This window comes from Sorex fumeus, unplaced genomic scaffold (genome assembly GCF_029834395.1).
Source record: "Sorex fumeus unplaced genomic scaffold, SorFum_2.1 ptg000018l, whole genome shotgun sequence".
NCBI classification, from domain to species: Eukaryota; Metazoa; Chordata; class Mammalia; order Eulipotyphla; family Soricidae; genus Sorex; species Sorex fumeus.
Genome location: NW_026606075.1, coordinates 24,568,516 through 24,586,644, shown reverse-complemented (window position 1 = coordinate 24,586,644; position 18,129 = coordinate 24,568,516). Strand labels below are relative to the sequence as shown.

Sequence of the window (18,129 nt, the reverse complement as noted above, 5' to 3'; positions counted from 1 at the left end):
TGTACCCCAGGCAGCGTGTTCGATAGTGGCACTGTGGGTCTTAAAAAGCAGAGCACCCAGGACCTTGCTCAGCCATGCAGGCAGCACCAGGGATCAAATTGCAGGTCCGTGGTTTTGCTGCAGAACCATCCCGGGCGCCCTGGATTGATTCCTCTATATAACAAAACAAAATTCTCTTATTCTCTTTCTCCTAACATACCATTTTTTATTTCTGAAGTCTTGGGGTTTTTTTCTTTTAAGGCTGATATTTATGTTGGTGATATTAAAAAATTAAGATAGTTCTAAATTATTATCTTCTATTTTTTGCTTGTTTTATTTATTTATTTATTTATTTATTTTTGCTTTTTGGGTCACACCCAGCGATGGTCAGGTGTTACTCCTGGTTCTGCACTCAGGAATTACTCCTGGCGGTGTTTGGGGGGACCATATAGGGTGCTGGGAATTGAACCCGGGTCAGCCACGTACAAGGCAAATGCCATACCCATTGTGCTATTGCTCCAGCCCCTGTTTATTTGTTTTTTTGGGGGGGCATACCTGGTGGTGCTCAGGGTGTACTCCAGGCTCTGAGTTCAGAGATCACTCACTCCTGGTGGGATTTGGGGGACCAGCTGGGATGCTGGGAATCAAGCAAGGCAAGCACCCTTTTCATTGCACTATCCCTCTGGCATTGAACAATATCTTTTAGATCTCAGTGAGAATTTCAGTGTACATCACCTTTGCTATATATTTTTGTAAAGGAGTATGTGGGATTTTTATAACATCTAAGAATTTTATGATCCCAGGCTCAGGAGAAAGCAAATAATTACTTAAGCCATGCTAAGTGGGAGTTCAGGTTAATGGAAAACAGAAGGGAGATGTTGAAAGATTTCCTATCCAAGGGTAAAAGAAGAGAAGCACGCAGTGATACACAGTGCAAACACACAGAAATACTGGGCAGAAGTAAAAGACAGCTCCTACCCAAATGTAGCACTGGACCACTGTCCTCCCATTGTTCATCGATTTGCTCGAGTGGGCCCAGTAATGTCTACATTACGAGATTTGTTGTTACTGTGTTTGGCATATCAAATACATCACGGTCAGCTTCCCAAGCTTTGCTGTGCGGGCGAGATACTCTCAGTAGCTTGCCAGACTCTCCGAGAGGGGTGGAGGAATCGAACCCGGGTCGGCCCGGCCAGCCGTGTACAAGGCAAATGCCCTACTTCTATGCTATCACTCCAGCCCACCCAAATGTAGATATTATTATTATTGTTTTTAAGTCAGTGCCCTGAAACTATTTTTTTTTTTGGTGTGGGTGGGGGAGGGTGGAGGAGATTTGAGGTCTACCTGGCAATGCTTAAGGCTTACTGCTGTGCTCAGGGATCACTCCTGGCAGTGCTCTGGAGGCCATATGTAGTACCAGGGATTCTACCCAGTATTGGTCACATGCAAGGCGAGTGCTTTACCTTCTATACTGTTTCTCTGGCCCCCTGAAAAAATATTTTTATGTGCTCTCTTCACTTACACTGGACTGAATTCACTTTCTCTAGGTCTTTTCACCCTGTAGGACACTGCTTCTTAAAATTTTATATATTGTTCCTAAAAGTTAGTGACTTGAATGTTATATTATGGAAAGGGAAATTAACGTACTCCATAGGAACTGCATATAGTTCTGCAGGGCTAGAAATTTTACAGGGCTAGATTTAAAGAGTCAAGACCTTTCTTGCCTTGCATTTGGCAAGCCTAGGTTTGGTCCATAGCATCATATGTGGCCTTCCGAACCCTATAGGACTGATCACTCCCTGAACATAGAGCCAGGAAGAAGGCATGAACTCTGCTAGGTATGGCCACGATTTAAAAAAAAAAAAGAAGTAACCTTCCCTCTAATAACTCCTATGTCTCAGAAAGGTCTGAAAGGAACTTGAAGGAACACCTGAAACTTTACAATCTTGATAACTTGCCATCCACAGTCCCCCATAGTAGTCGTTTAAGTAATCTACCTTCAGGGTTAAGCGCAGATTATGCTTCAGAAAATACCCATGGGTGAGGCGCTTGTGGGGAGATCCTGGTTTTTGTTTTGCATCGTCTTAATACATAACAGCATGACTTAACGTCAGTACCGTCCACGTGAGCGGGAAGGGTTAGAAGCATGTTTCCCGGCTCTGTTGTGTGAGCTTTTGACAACGTAATGCATACTCCAATTTGACAGCCACGGGTGCGGAGACCCCTGGAAAAGCTCCCCTGTGTGACTTGCTTGATTCTAAGCCATCCAACGGGACACCTGGAAAAGCCATAAGCATGCCCCCCAGCGGCTGTCTCCTGGGAAATGTGTAAGGGTCTTAGGAAGAGGCAGGGCTGCTAAGCAAATGTCAGTCTCTTGGGAGGAAGAGACTTGCCTCCAGAAGCCTCCTAGAACACCTCCTTCTGCAGCCCAGCCAAAGGGAGAGGGAGGGTGAAGACGGCAGAAACCACAGAAGGTGCCAAGGCAGGGCGCTGGGGCGGAGCTGCAGCCTACAGGCGCTTTGGCTCTCGGAGACGTGAAATCCCAGGGCTCAAACGCTGTTCTTGAAACTCAAGTATCAAAAGACTGAATTTAGCAATGTGAACAGGAAGCAGGAAACTTATCCAGGAGCACAGCAGACTGCAGGCAAGTCCAGGGACGTCTTAGCCAAGAGACCGGCTTCTTTGCTGCGCTGACACACAGGGCTCGTGCGGGCAGCCTGGCGGCGGACAGATCTCCCTGTCCTCTTCCTAAAGGTCCACTCAACAGACAAGGGGCACGGGCTCTCCCTTGGCCCAAGATGCTACAGTGAAAGGACTTCTTGTCCTCCCCCTGCACCCCCACATTCTTCTTGTGTTCTGGGGCTGGTCAGTGTCAGTGCTCCTGGTGGATAGTTTCTGCTTTTAGTACCCAAGACACTGGGCCTCAGACAGCGAAAATCGACCAGAAGCATCTCTTTCTTAAACAAGACTTGGTTTTCCTGAGAATGCCCCTTCCCCTGTCAGTGAGTGGGGTCCTGGATAGCTCCAAAGGAAGACTGATGATTTGTTCTGCTGGTGCTGTCCCCCTGACCTCTCATTGAATCGGCCCTACAAGGTTTCTGGAATGTCTCTCCTTTTCCTGTTCTCACAAATCCCATGAACACCGTGCCCCAGGTGTTGACTTGGGCTGCCATGATGAAGACTGGATGTTGGAAGAGGCGAGGCACGCAGCAGAAATTCATTTTCTCATTGGAACCTGCAAGTGTTGGACCAAGGCGCCAGCTGAGGTGGTGTCTCTCCTTGGTGCGGGGCTGTTTCCTCAGGTCATCTTTTCTCTGTGATGCGCTTGGGGAGCGAGTGTTGCTTTTTTCTCTAGTAAGGATACTAGTCCTGTTAGATGAAGGCCTCATGCAACATTCAATACCTCACTCAGGGCCACAGGTGAGGGGCGGGCCAAAGCGCAGAGAAGAAACCCATCCCATTCCTAAGCTTTATTATCCCTTTCCGGGATTATTATCGAGCCTCATTTCTGGGTCCCTTCACCAGTCTTCCTTGAATATGCAACCAGACTCATCTTGAGCAGGGAGCACTTGAGGGAGAGTCTTATTGGAAAGCCTTGGTGACTCCCAATGACTGAAGTGAGCCAGACCCCTTAGCCCGACTCTGCTCACAGCCAAACTTTCCAGTCAAAATTATGCAGTTTTCTCCCCGGCACTTTCTGCCTTTCAAATATTCCACTTCCTTCTTGTTGACACATTCGGCCAGCATTCCCTCTCGCCCCAGACCTTTCTTCTTCTGCATTATGTTCTCCGGAGTTTCCTCTTTTCCACTCATTCAAATGCTGCCCTTTCTTCCAGGAGTCACACTCTGTCTCCTCAGTGACACCTTCTACATAGCTTCCGCCCACAGTGATCTTTCTCTTCGGGCCTGGATGCTTTTTTTCAGAGCAAGTGTTAACATGCATGTGTGTGTGTGTGTGTGTGTGTGTGTGTGTGTGTGTGTGTGTGTATGTCGATGTTCCCCACAGAATGGTCTGAGAGGGGTCCTAAGGGTTTATATCCCTCATCGTTGTGCTGGCACAGTGGTGGCTGGCCTCATAGGGGGCTGACTGGATGAGTGAAGAAGAACAATATTCCTCTGAAGTGGTTTTCTGAGAATCTTAAATATCGCCTTCTCTGAGGAAACCTCCATAAAACATTCCCCACACATCAATAGGTTTTAAATTCTTCTAGAATCTTCACCTCTACCAGAGAAGTTTGTTGTTTCATCCCTCCAACCTCTGTTATCTATAGATATGAAAAATCATTTCCATCTTGTCCCCCCATGCCCAGTTTGTGTCTGACGTATGCTGGCCGCTCAGTAAATTTTTGCTGAGTGATCGAATGACTTTAGGATCCTGGAGCATTATGATATTCTTTGGTGTGGATGGTAGACCTGGGCAAGTGTATATGCAGGCGGGGGGAGGGGGTTGCTTAGGAAACTGAACCTTTATCACTATTATTATTTTTATCACAAATGCGCTTTATGTTTTGTATTCTTTGTCTTAAGTCAAATTGATGGAAGTTAATAACATGTACCCTGAGTAGGAATACTTGAAAAACTCCAAGTGCTATCTCTGAGTATTTATAACCAGATTGCTATTTTTAAAAAGCCAACATTTAATCATTTAGTAAACTAACTTCTTTTGCAAGGCAAGGGGTGGATTTGTTTCTTTTCCTTCCTTTCCTATCTTTTTTTTTTTAATTTTGGTTTCTGCCAGGGCCCTGGTGTCACACTAGGTTGCAGTGCTTACACTTGGTTGTGACACTTGGATGCTTCAATTGTTGTGTCAGACAAACTAGTAAGCAGTGTGGCAGAAACCATGCACTTCTGGTATAGTTCAGAAGATCCCCAACCGTGGATTTGCTGGGATCACCTGCAGGTATGCTGGCTGACTTGGGGATCAGACTCACACCCTCCTCTACACTCAGCTGCCCCCTAAATCTAGATGTTTGCATGACAGTTTCCTTCTGAGGGGAAGAACCTTCAGCAACTTCCACTCACCAGAGGGACCTTTCCAAGTCTTCCCTTTCTCACCTTTGCATCTCTGTCTAGTCATCTGACCTGCTCTCTACCTGAGAGTTTCGCCTTGGTGCCTTTGCTCGTGCGCTTCCTCTTGAGGAGGTCTATATGCCCCTGAGTTCACAGCAGCACTTAGTACAACAGTCAGGAAATGAAAGCAACCCAAATGTCCAACACCAGATGAATGGATAAAGAAGTGGTGTTATACACAGTTACTAGGAAAAATAAAGTCATGCAGTTTGGAGCAACATGAATGGAACCGGAGACTATTGTGCTGAGTAAAATAAGCCAGAGGCAGAAGGACTAATTTGGTATGATCCCACTCATCTGTGGTATATAGACAAAGAAATCAAGGGTCTGGAAAAATACCCATCCACAGTAAGCCTTGGACACAAGAATACAGACCTGAGAGTGTCAGGTTCAGGGGGAAAGGGGAGAGGAATGAATAGCTGCTGGGAAGTAACACGGGAACATAAGTGGAGGGTCTGGAGCATGTGGGTGTGCGAAGGGAGGGAACGATATGCACCAAAACTTTAACTGCCGATCAATAAGTGATGGGGCAGGGGTGGGAGGGAAGGAATGTTGGACTGGAGTGGACATAGGGATGGGGACGTGCTGGGGACTTTGGTACTGGGATTGGGCATCACATTATAGCTATATCAGAAACTGGAGCACTATTGTAACCCTATAACCTAATTCACAATAAGTAAAGTAGTAAAGTAAAGGTCCCCCGTTGATCATCGATTTGCTCGAGCGGGCCCAGTAACGTCTCCATTGGAGACTTTGTTGTTACTGTGTTTGGCATATCGAATACGTCACGGGGAGCTTGCCAGGCTCTGCCGTGCGGGCAAGATACTCTCGGTAGCTTGCCGGGCTCTCCGAGAGGGACGGAGGAATCGAACTCGGGTCGGCCATGTTGGCTGCGTGCAAGGCAAACGCCCTACCGCTGTGCTATCGCTTCAGCCACAATAAAAGCATGAAAAAAAAAGTCCTGGTGATCCGGATCGTTCCAGCTGTCAGGTCTCCTTTCTCTTGCAAGCCTCCCCCAGTTATAGCTGCAATTAAAAATGGACAGTAAAATGCTCTTTGCTATTAAACTTTGACACTCAGTATCATGTATACTCTGTCATTTCTTGTGTGTTTAAATCCCATATCCCTGGTTGTCCCATTCTTTGGAGTAGGACTGTACCTTGTATTTCAATTATGTTTCCTTTGATACCTTGATGCACTTGTGAAATCGACTTCTAAGGCTTTTGGAAATGTGAGTTTCATCTCTCAAGAGCTTGACCATCAGAATTCTGAATGCAAGTACCAAGGACATTCTTGAATCCCTCTGCAGGGCTCTGCCTCCCTACCTCCCTGCCCTTGCTGATGTTCTTATTCGTAGGAAGGACAGAGGACAGATCCTTTATGTAGTAGAAGGACTCAGGACCCAATGTTCAATGGTACCACGATTGGTGATGTTGATGTAAGGAGGTCAGAGGTTGGCTGTTCAGTTTTTCCGTTTCATCTCTGCAGGGACTGCCACTAGCTCAGGAAAACCACCTGTGATGCCAGATCCCTTCTTTCATCTCATATGGTGTGAGGGAAAAGGTCCAAGGAGTGATGCACCTGTAGACACTCTCTCAGCTGCTTCGTGTCCTCGTATACGAGCTGCACCTGCTAGCTCATTTGATAGGACTGAACGCTGTCTTGGAAGGGACCCGTGTTGACCTTTGCCCTTCCCTCTCTTATTCTGTGTGTCTGTGTGTCTAGCTGTGTAAGTCTTTCTTTTGCACCTGTGCATGCACTAACTTTATCTCTTTTTCCATATGCCTCTGATTCTTTTCCTTCTTAACCCCTATCCTCTCATCTTCACTTTCTACTTTCTGTCTGTTGGCAGGAAAATCAGTGGCAGCCTAGGAGAGAACATATACTTGTACTTGACTTTTGGGGAGAAATTTGGAACATTTTGATTATTCATTTACATTGTTTCTGTGTTCTCTGGAAGTTTTTTTTTTAAATCAATCTGTTGAACTTCAATTCCTTATTTTTATTACTCTACATTTACTTATGAACTCCACAAATAGATATACGTTCCATAGATGACATCTATCTGCATACACTGTATGTGTTATTTTTTTTGGGGGGGGGGAGGCAGGAAATAGAAAGGTTTATTGAAAAGCAGAAGGGGAAGGAAAAGAGATTCCCCAGCTTTGGAGGACCTTAGTGTAGGACTAAGTTCTGTATATCTATATTTCAGTCTGACATTATTTCTTCTATACAGTTAAGTGGTGGTGGTGGCGGGGGGTGGAGGGGGGGATACTTGTATAGTTTTGAGTTTGGATTCCCTAATTGTTTGATGTTTGGATTTTTTATGGTCCAATTGTCATGAACATCTCTGTATAAATTATTTTATTCTTTTAGCTCTTCCTGATGCCTGAGACTAGAAGGAGGTTCAGTGGTCAAGGACACTCACTGAATACGGATCTGACGAGAGTGTAGCCGACTGGAGCTGAATTTCAGTGTAGGATGTTCAGGCTCAACCTCCCACACCACAGGGGGCCCTAGGCACCATGGAGAGCAACATTTGAGCAGGGTACCTCCTACCCCCAATAGAACCTCAAATAAATAAAAAGCCAAAGAGAAAGAAATAGGAGGGGAAAAAGTCACATCATTCATTCAAAAAATATTTTAGTACGTACTGCATGCTATGCAGTGTTCTAAGAAGGATCCAGCAGTGAGCAAGAAACCACACACACACACACACACACACACAATGATCTTTCAGAATCTGTTTTTTTTTTTTATTGAATCGCCGTGAGATAAAGTCACAAAGCTTTCATGTTTGAGTTTCAATTATGCAATGATCGAACACCCATCCCTCCACCAGTGCACATTTTCTACCACCAACGTCCCCAGTATTGCCCCCTCCCATCCCACTCCTCCCCAGGCCTCTACGGCAGACAATTTTCCCCATACTTTCTCTCTACTTTTGGGCATTATGGTTTGCAATACAGATACCGAGAGGCCATCACGTTGGGTCCTTTGTCTACTTTCAGCACGCACCTCCCATCCCAAGCGATGCCTCCACCCATCATTGACTTAGTGATCCCTTCTCTATCCCAGCTACCTTCTCCCCTAGCTCATGAGGCAGGCTTGAAACCATGGAGCAGTCTTCCTGGCCCTTGTCTCTACTGTCCTTGGGTGTCTGTCTCATATTATTTTATATTCCACGAATGAGTGCAGTCATTCTATGTCTGTCCCTCTCTTTCTGACGCATTTCACTTAGCACGATACTCTCCATGTCCATCCACTCATAAGCAAATTTCATGACTTTCTCTTTCCTAACAGCTGCGTAGTATTCCACTGGGTAGATGCAGAATCTGTATTAAGGTGAGGAAAGAGCCCATACACAGAGCAATGAACGTGCAGTTAGTTGGCATGTGATATGCTGTTGAAAGATCCAGCAGTCTGAGGGGACTCGGGAGTAGTAAAGGACAATGGTGGTAGGTGGATTGAGACTTTAGGAGTGATTGCGTGGGTCACATTTTAGAAGAGACTTAGAGCTCGTGAGGAAGTCAGCTGCTGAGGTTTATGGCTTCTGGCAGGCAGAGGGAAGAGCTGCTGCAATGGAGCTGGGCTCCTGGAGGTTTGACCCAGGGACCGTGTGCCCAGGAGTGGCCAGAGGGAGGCTTAGCAGGACGAGGCTCGCCGAGGGCAGCCAGCGGCCTCACTGGGAGGATTTTGTCACTTCTTCGATGGACTCTGATTTCCCCACATGCACCACAGGATGACCTGGGAGTCCACACTGAACTCATCTTCACTGTTTTTGTTTTTAACTTTTAAAAAATGTTCTTTTCCCTCCTTCCCTTCCCTTGTTTGTCACGTTGATGGGATGTGACATGCATGCTCGGCTGCCCCTCCCGGTCCTGGAGCTTACCAACGGTAACACTCTTGGTGGTGCTGGCACATGAGCTCTGTGCAACTGGACTCTAACACATGTGCTCACTGGGGATCGCACCTCCGACCATGGTACTCGCGCATGTTTAGTGAGTGACACGTGCACATGTGGCTGAGGTATCAGAGATAACACATTCTGGGGTGGGTGGCTGGGATCCCGGACAACTGAGTCATAGACATCTTGCTCAGTGCATGTGGGCTGCACTTGGGGCATGGGGCTCAAACCTGAGGTTTCATGCTTGCAAGGCTGATTTTTGGCTACTGAGCCATCTTGGGTCCCTGGACTTGACTTCCTTGAAAGGGAGAGGCGGGACTTGCCATTGACCCTTGCTTTTATGTCACTGGGATGGAACCAGGGAGATAGTGTATTTTATGACAAATTCCTGAAAGTAATATTGGCACGTGGGAACTACGGTTTCACTTAATTAAAAAAGAAAATTCTTCTAAATGAAAACTAATCCAATAGGAAGAATGAAGAATTCATAGTATCCCTAAACATTCACGATGTAGAGACTTTGGAGTTAATTTTGGAAATGGAGGCCCAGAGGTTAAGTGACTCACCCAAGGCCCCACCTCTCCAGAGGTAGCAGTAAATGTGCCATCACCCCTCTCACTCTGAGTTCAGTGAACCTTTTACAACCTTCTGCTGCACTGACATAAATGATATCATTTCACTTAGCAGGTGGTTAGATTTCCAATAAGCTCTACTGCAAGGGATGTCGTTTGAATGAGGAAGTCAGCAAGGTTGATTAGCTGATTAAATGTTTGGTTATCTAAAGATCAATCAGAATGCCGCTCTTACTTTAACCTTTATGGTCGAGACTCATTCACAGTGGATCTGTCACAATTTCTGCACCTAGCAAGGGATTCTGGAAGAGTGCGAGCTTTTGAAGGAGAGGGGGCCTTAATCAGTCAGGATTGCACAGGACTGGGTGGGTCGGAATTCTGAAAGAAATTCTGTTGGACTTCAGCAGAAAACCTTCAAGCAATTCTTACCTCAAAACTAGCTGAGACTTGTTTTTTTTTTTTAAAGATATTTCTGAAAGAAAAAAAAAGATATTTCTGATTTAGTTTGCTTTCTTTTGATTTATATTTTCCGATAGGGTCTCTAACAATTTTTTTCACTTAACTAAATTTTTCTTTTTTAGAATTTTGGTTTTGGGGGCTTTAATTTGTAACTTGAGCCTAAATTTCATCTGCAATGTCTGAACTTGTCAACTCTGTTGTTATCCTGGAATGCATTGCAATTGTGATATGGGAATCATTTGGGAAATCACTTAACATGAGCAAGACTCAGGCTTCACAGCTAAACTGGGATATGATTTTGGCTAAACCATTTCTCCACTTGTGCAGATCTGGCACCAGGATGGGGGTTGTTGGGGGAGGTCCAAGTGACCAGCTCAAGGCCAGCAATGAGGCCCAGGTTAGGCCGCAGTATTGCAGGATTCCCCACCTTCTTTACCACACAACTGGTCGTAAAAGCTGTGTCTAAAGAACATAAAGGTAAAGGTAAAGGCCCTCCCGTTGTTTGTCGATTTGCTCGAGCAGGCCCAGTAACGTCTCCATTGGAGACTTTGTTGTTACTGTGTCTGGCATATCGAATACTCTCAGTAGCTTGCCGGGCTCTCTGAGAGGGGCGGAGGAATCGAACTCGGGTCGGCCATGTCGGTTGCCTGCAAGGCAAACGCCCTGCCGCTGTGCTATCGCTCCAGCCCCACCTGGATTCTATTTGCTAATAGTTTGTTGAGGATCTTTGCATCTGTTTTCATTAGGGATATTGGCCTGTAATTCTCTTTCTTTGTAGTATCTCTGTCTGTTTTTGGTATCAGGGTGGAAACTTGCCTCATGAGTGGAGAGGAGAAGGCAGATGGAATAGAGAAGGGATTACTAAGAAAAAGATGACAGGAGGAATCAGTCGGGATGGGAGATGTGTGCCGAAAGTAGATAATGGACCAAACGTGATGACCTCTCAGTGACTGTATTGCAAACCATAATGCCCAAAAGTAGAGAGAGAGAGTATGGGGAATATTGTCTGCCATGGAGGCAGGTGGAGGGTGGGGAAGGGGGGTATACTGGGGATATTGGTGGTGGAGAATGTGCACTGGTGGAGGGATGGGTGTTTGATCATTGTGTGATTGTAATCCACATGAAAAACATGAAAGCTTCTAACTTTCTCACAGTGATTCAATAAAATTAAAAAAAAAAAAGAACATACTGAAACTCTCAGTGGCTCTGGGAATGGGAAGAAGCATTCCACTTTGCACACTTCCCTTTCTGTCTTCTATTCCTGCAGAGGTGTCTCAGTGGGTGGAAGGCACCAGCCCCATGGAGAATGTTCGGTGAACAGGCCGCAGAGCCCAGCCCTATTCAGTAGCCACTTTGTAGTTACCTATTTTCCGAGGCTTAGTTGTTGCTGATTTCTAATGTGGAAAGTTCAACCCAAGTTTGTTTCTGAATCTTATGGGCCAATCCCTACATTTGATCCACAAGACTGATTATAATGTTAAAATTTTTAGCAGTTTTTAACCCCACCGCACCCCTCCCCGTTTTCTGGGAACTCAGGGGCTGTCCCAACTTGGTGCTCACGGATCAATCTTGGAGTTGCTTGGGGTAGTGTGGTGCCAGGGACCGAACCTCAGTCCCTCCTGTGTACCAAGTCCAGGCTCCAGTCCTTTGAGGCATCTCCCCAGATCCTCTATATAGTCTTGCCTTCAGAAAATCCTCAGCCCCTCCCTCACTGAGAAGAGCAAAGGACTTCTCTGAGTGATATCTTCAGAGTAACCACATGCCCAAGAAAACTACACACTCAAATGTGGCATGGGAATTAATGTGGCTTTAACTTTCAGGAAAGACTGCCGTTGCTGGCTCCAAGAAGGGGAAGGATGGACCTGGGCGAATTACAGGTAAATACTGGACATTGCCATTGATATCAGGGGCTGGTAGGTAGACTACTTCTTTTGTCATTTAACCCTGCTGGGGTTTGTTCAGGTTCCAGCAGACCCCTGGTAGGAGAGCAGAGAGCAGCCCCCAGGCCTAGACCCATTTCAAGTGCAGCTTGTCTCTGGGTCTCAGGCTTGTCCAGTGAACTTGGTGGCATCCTATGGGCGGGGGCAAGGAAGTGGGGCTCCGGCAGTGCTGTCTGAAAGGAATCTGGGCCGTGGAAGTGGCAAACAGAGCTTTCCCTTTCCACAGAGGGAGTTCTGCCAACAACAGCCTGGCACAGAGCTGTCAGGTTCCAAAGGGAGTCGCATCCCTTTTGAGAGCCATCTTGTCCCCATGATGACACCTCAGCTCACTGGTAGACAGCATGCCTGGCATATAGGAGGCCTTGGGTTTGATCCGTGACACTACAAAACCAAAAACAGAATCAAGGCACATCCTCCTGCTGTGGTCTCAGGATGTCTCTGAAGCATCATCTTGGCAGAATTCACACAGTGGGCCTTTCCTTGACACCATCCTGACAATCCATTCCTCTCTCGTGCAATCCTTCCTCTCTCTCCCCTTTTCTCCTTTTCTTTCGAATCGATTTCCAAGATGTCTTTCTAATCATCCCGACACCTGCTCACGACCATGTCGGCATCTGCTTCTAGAGGAACCCAGTCTGCACAGAAATGCCCAAGCGAGTGGCCTTTTCATTAGAAACTGTAGCTTAGACTTTGTTGGACAAATGGACTTTCTTTTTTTTTCACTTCACCAAAAACGTTTTTAGAGAACAGACTCAAAGGTTGAGATGTTGGAGCGCTGAGGTGAGAAGCCACGTGGTGACAGAAGAATGAAGGTGACTTGTTTGTTCCTCCCTGTTTCTGGATTTGGGGTGGGGGTGATACCCTGCTTTCCTGAGAACGTTTAGAAACCGTTGCTTGAGGAGTTCATCAGAGAGTTGGTGTGTGGGGAGAGGAAGGAAGGGAAGGACCAAAGGAAGTGCTTCAAGTGAGATGCCCACTTCCTCAAGCCTGGGCGCTGCAGGGCCTTGTCTTATAAGCAGCTCTAAATCCAGGGCCTTCCCTGCCCACCGTCCCATCTCTATACCTCCGGGTACAGTGCAGCAGCCCCAGCTCCGATTTCAAGCAGAGACAAGAGAGAGGGGCGTAGACCCCCATTGTGCCCTGGTTTCCAAAGCTTTGCTGAGTCCCTGGCACAGGGCTTGCTGGCTGCTCAGCCCAGAGCAGGCAGGAGAGGCAGGCTGGAGATGAAGCCAGGGCTGTCTTAGAATGTGTCACCATAGAGTTGACACACCGGAGGAGAGAGCTAAGTACCACACAGACCTCTTCCTTCTGGTCTGTGCTTGGATCTCAGGGACACCGCGTGGAGCAGTGAGTGGCTCCTTCCCTGGAGGGTCTCCTGACTGTTGGCCTGCGCCACCGCAGATGAGCAGACTTGGGGTGAAGTCTGGTGTGTGTGGGGGGGAGGGGGCGGGAGAGCGGGCAGGGGGACACTAATGAAGCCCGGGGTCTAGGCTCCACTTTGCTGGAAGCCTGTCTAAAGCCGCCGGGTGAGCTGCGTTGGAGGGTCCCTACTTGGCGCGGGGGAGGGATCACTTGCTTCCCTGGCTTTGCCCTGAGACGACTTCTTACTGGATGTCCCCCCCTCCAGGCTGCCCAGCCCTCAGAGCCCCTGCCTGGTCTGGGGGATGGCGGGGGAGTGGAGGGGGGAGCCCCAGGGTGTGCGCCCACGGACCAGGCCTCTGCGCCGCGGAGGAGGCGGCGGTGCCGCGGCCGCGCAGGGGCCCCCGGGGGCCGAGCGGCGGGCACTCCCTGCGCAGCCGGGAAGGGAGAGCGGGGGCGCGGCGGCGCCGGGGGCTCCGGAGGAGGAAGGGGGCGTGGGTGGGAGCGCAGGCGCGCGCTCCAAGTGGGAAAAGAGGGTGCGAGCGGGAGCCCGGGGCCGGGGGAGCCCGCGAGGTGTGGCTGGGCGGCGGCGCCGGCCGAGCGCCGGGAGGAGGGGCGGGCGGAGGCGCGGGGAGCGCGTTTGGGGCGCCGCGGCGGGCGGTGCGCGCGGGGCGCGGTGTGTGCGCGCTCCCCCGCCCGGGGAGGAAGATGGGCCGGGAGGGAAAGTTGGGGTGACGCGCGCGCAGCCCCCGGACGCTCGGCGGGGGGCGCCGTGGCGAGCCCGACGGAGCGGCGGCGAGCCGGGCCGGGGGGCGCGCAGTCCGGGGGCCGCCCCCTCCCTGCAGGTGGCCGCGGGCGCGCGGGGTCCGGGCGGCCGGGGGCGCGGGCGGGCGCGCGGGGGAGCCCGGCCGAGGCATGGGCTGCGCCCCCAGCATCCACGTCTCGCAGAGCGGCGTGATCTACTGCCGCGACTCGGACGGGTCCAACTCGCCCCGGCAGACCAGCAGCGTGTCGCAGGGCCCCGCCGGCCCCCTGCACGGCCTCTTCGTCCCGACCGACGCCTCCGACGCCGCCGCGCCGGGACCCCCGGGCGCCGCCCGCGTCCGCAGGGCCCGCGCCGAGCTGGGCAGCGGCAGCAGCTCGGGCTCCGGGGCCCCCGCGGCGACCACCTGCCGGGGCCGGCGCCGCCACTGCTGCAGCAGCGCCGAGGCCGAGACCCAGACCAGCTACACCAGCGTCAAGGTAAGCGCGGGGCGCCGCCGCAGGGGGACCCGGGCGCACCCGAGTGGCCGAGACGCTGGGGCGGGGGTCAGGGCGAGGGCGGCCGTCACTGAGGAGTTTACTTTTTATTGGGGGCGGAGGTGTCAGGAGGGTCCGGGAAAGGGGCGCAGGGGAGACCCCCTGGAGTTGGGAAGGGTGGGGGTCCTGGGAGCGGGACCCGGGAGACGGGGCGCGGGGCCGAGCAGGTCCAGTCGCGGTGCGGGAGGAGCGTGGCCCTTGTGCGGAGCTCTAGGGGTTGGGAGCCCGATTGAATGAAATTTGGGGAGCGCAGGGCTGGAGGCGCACGCGGGCCCTCCCGGTGCCCGGCGCAGACCCGGCCCGGCCCGAGCCTCTGGCCCGGCGGGGGCGGGGGCGGGGGGGAGCCTGGGGCCTCGGGCACCGCCGAGCTCGAAAATTTGTGAATGAACGAGGGCGTTTCTGTTTCGTAAGGGGGAGATACAGGAAGGGGCCGAAGGGAGGGAGCCCGCGTGGAACCTGTTGTTTGTCACCACTCTCGGGCTGGTCGCATCCTGGACAAGGCGGAGAGCCCCAGCGCCTCGGGATTGGGATTCGGCCGAGCCCGAGGGACAAGAAGGGGTTTCCAGGGCGCGCAGCCGTGGCCAGAGGGAGGTTCTGCAAAGCTTGCAGATGTGGAAGGGGCGGGGCTGTAGTGTAGGGTGGGAGGTGGGGGGTGGGGGATGTGTACCTGATTGAAACGGACTTTGGGTATTTCTTAATGACGGAAGAGAAACGATGACTCTGGCAGTGCCCTCCGTAGGTTCTGAAAATACTACGGAATCCAAGAGGGTTTCGTTGTCTAGCTCGGCCAAGAGACCTCTTATCCTTCGGGAAGGCAATCTGACAATCCCGTCTGCAGAGGAGAAAACGCCTCTCTAAGAACCGTAATGTCATACAGATCCCCTCGCAGCACGTTGGGTCCCTTACCCAGAAGGGCGGCGTGCAGAATTCCGCAGAGACACAATTGTGTATTTCAAACGGGAAAGTTGTTCAACAAGTGGCTTAGTGGGGAGGCATGAGTTTTCATTGCACAGAGTCAGCTGACCCTGGAGGGATGAAGAGAAGCATGGCGTGTGCTTCTTTTAGTGATCTTATAAGATTGGCATCTGATTTTGTTACTTGAAGCTTCATCTACGTGGTAGGGGTTCTCTGGTAACAATCTTATTGTAGAATGGAATGTGATAGCTGAACCATGTCTTTAATGATGCTTCTCCAGCACCTACTCTGCACCCGCATAAGCTATGATTCTAGAGTTTGACATGGAACTCTAATGGCAGAGAATTCAAGCACTGGAGGTCTAATGTGTGACAGCACAGCCACCAAATGGATATTTGTTCCAGAAGCATGTGCTGGGTGCTATTTTTCCTTTACTCGAGTTTCTGCCTTTGCTTGTTTGGGTTTTTGTTTGCTTGTTTGTTTTGGGCCACACCTGGTGATACTCAGGTCTTATTCTTGGTTCTACACTCAGGAATTATTCCGAAGGTGCTCAGAGGACCATATGGGATGCTGGGGATCACATTCAGGCCCACCATGTGCAAGGCAAGCGCCCTACCTGCTGTACTATCACTCTGGCTCCATCTTTTAAAAATAGATTCACTTAAAGTTAGCATTAGTTGCAATTTCAGAGGATTCCAATGTTAGATTTGAGGAAATAATTAAGTGGAGGTGTTTTCAGCAATGGCCCTTCTCTTGCCTTCTTGGGGAGGAGGAGACAGGAAGATACTGGAGCTGTTCTCGCTAATTCCCGTGATACCTGTTTTGGGGCTTCAGAGTGTGTAGTTTTGGCCTCCCAGGGTAATTGGGATCCTAATATAGTACTGGGAACTCTTGTTACTCCCTATTTGTTCAGCAAGAGAAAGATAATGAATGAACTTATTCGCTGTTTCAGGACTTCCCTCAGGAGTCCACTTGAAGACCCAGTGGAGTAAAAACTGCAGGGAAAATGAGTCCCAACTGTTAACAGCTTGTTGAACCGTGTAGAAACAGCATTGCCCCCTGGTCGAATCTGTTAGAAGGCTTGACCTGCGTAGAAATTTATCTCGCTTTGCTTTATCAACAAAACTTCCCCAAATAAGAGCAGACTTTATACCTCCCCACGGCTAGGAATGTGAGGAATGAGGTTGCTGCTTCTGTGATCCACCCCCCAACTGCACATGTCCACCTCAAAAACTAGCCATTGCACATTAAACTAGCAATTGCACATTAAACTTGAGACCACTGTCCCTAGCGAGATAAATCACGCAGAATTGTCGTCATGGGATTGCTTCCATAGAGTTAATTGTCATTATTCTTTGGTGTTGTACTATACTGTTTAGTCTTCACATGTTGTGTGTTCTTTCATGGGTGAGGTCACTTCATAAAAATTTCACTTTCATTTCTTCTTAGAACTAGAATTTTTCTGCCAGAGGCGTTAGAGAGAATTTCTAGCAGACTCCCCCAAATTTTCCTCTTTGGTCCTGATTATAATGGTGTGCTCTTATTTATTTTTTTAAAATTCTTCTTTGTGCATCAATTATGAACTGTATCCTCGTTATCTACTTGGCCTCTGGTATTCCCCAGAGTGTAAAAATGTGTTCATGATCTCTCTCTCTCTCTCCCCCCCAGCAATAACTCATCTCATTAAGCTTTTAGAATGATGGAGCATTATGATGTCAAACATGATGTCAACAGGAACCTTCTTGAATACCTAATCTACAAAAAAATATTACAAACATTAATAATTCATACGCAGTACAATGATATCATATGGTTTCCATTTCTGGTAAGAAGTTAGCTTTGTCTCCTAGTAGCTGTAAAAATGCAACTTCCTAGCAATGTGCCTTCTTATGGTTTGCCTGTTTTATAAAAACGCTACACCAACAGGAGAATCCTGCCGAGCGCTCTCTCCTGAGAGCGGAGAGTGTGCCAGCTTTATCATTCCTGTTCTGAGCGCCTCAGAGGAGAAGGTGCAGTGCTGCCCTGGAAAAACCGGGGAATATCCCACGTCTCCATCTTTTACCTCAGAGGACATGGCTTGGGAGATGCCTGGACGAGGCAGGCAGTGGTAGAAATGATTCTGTGGGGATGGTTACAGTCACTGCACAGGCTTCTCCATGCAGCGTAACTGCATGGTGGATCAGGCACAGGAGGTTGTTAGTTTCAGAAAGGATGTCGTGCCCATGGGCAACAGCATCATTTCCCCTTTCTCTTGCATTTGTGGTGACCATCTATTCATTCAGCCAATTTTTGGGCCAAACCACTGCAGTTCTGCTAGGCACCCTGGGAATATCCCTATAGGTTGGTAAGCACAGGCTAATGGGAACTGTGAATCTATTGTGGGGAAAGGGAGCTGAGCTAGCCATTGAGGACTTCTAAATATCCGTTAGACTCTTAGATAGCTTTCCAAAATCATTGGGAATAACCTCAGTTGATTATATGTAAAGAGGAAAGATATATGTTCTTGCCCTTGTGGAAAGAACTAGTGAGATGTTATTTGGAGGAGGGCTAGTACTATTTTGAAATAAACAAGACCTTTTAGTTTGTTCTTAAGGTCAGTATCCTCAGATTTTAATGTTTTCCAGAATCA

The 18,129-nt window shown here is 49.2% G+C and overlaps 1 protein-coding gene across 4 annotated transcripts in view; it reads left to right on the top strand.

The window, feature by feature from the left end:
• The window catches only part of PDE8B (phosphodiesterase 8B), a 271,503-nt gene that overhangs the window by 28,502 nt on the left and 224,872 nt on the right, over positions 1 to 18,129 (top strand). For 2 of the 4 annotated variants that reach the window (XM_056112508.1, XM_056112506.1), the window contains exon 1: positions 13,937 to 14,528. The exons of the other annotated variants lie outside the window; for them this stretch is intronic. In XM_056112508.1, the coding sequence (XP_055968483.1) occupies positions 14,202 to 14,528 (327 nt within the window). In that variant the 5' untranslated portion in view covers positions 13,937 to 14,201. Of the gene's footprint in view, positions 1 to 13,936; positions 14,529 to 18,129 lie in introns of those variants that run through there. 4 annotated transcript variants of the gene reach the window in all.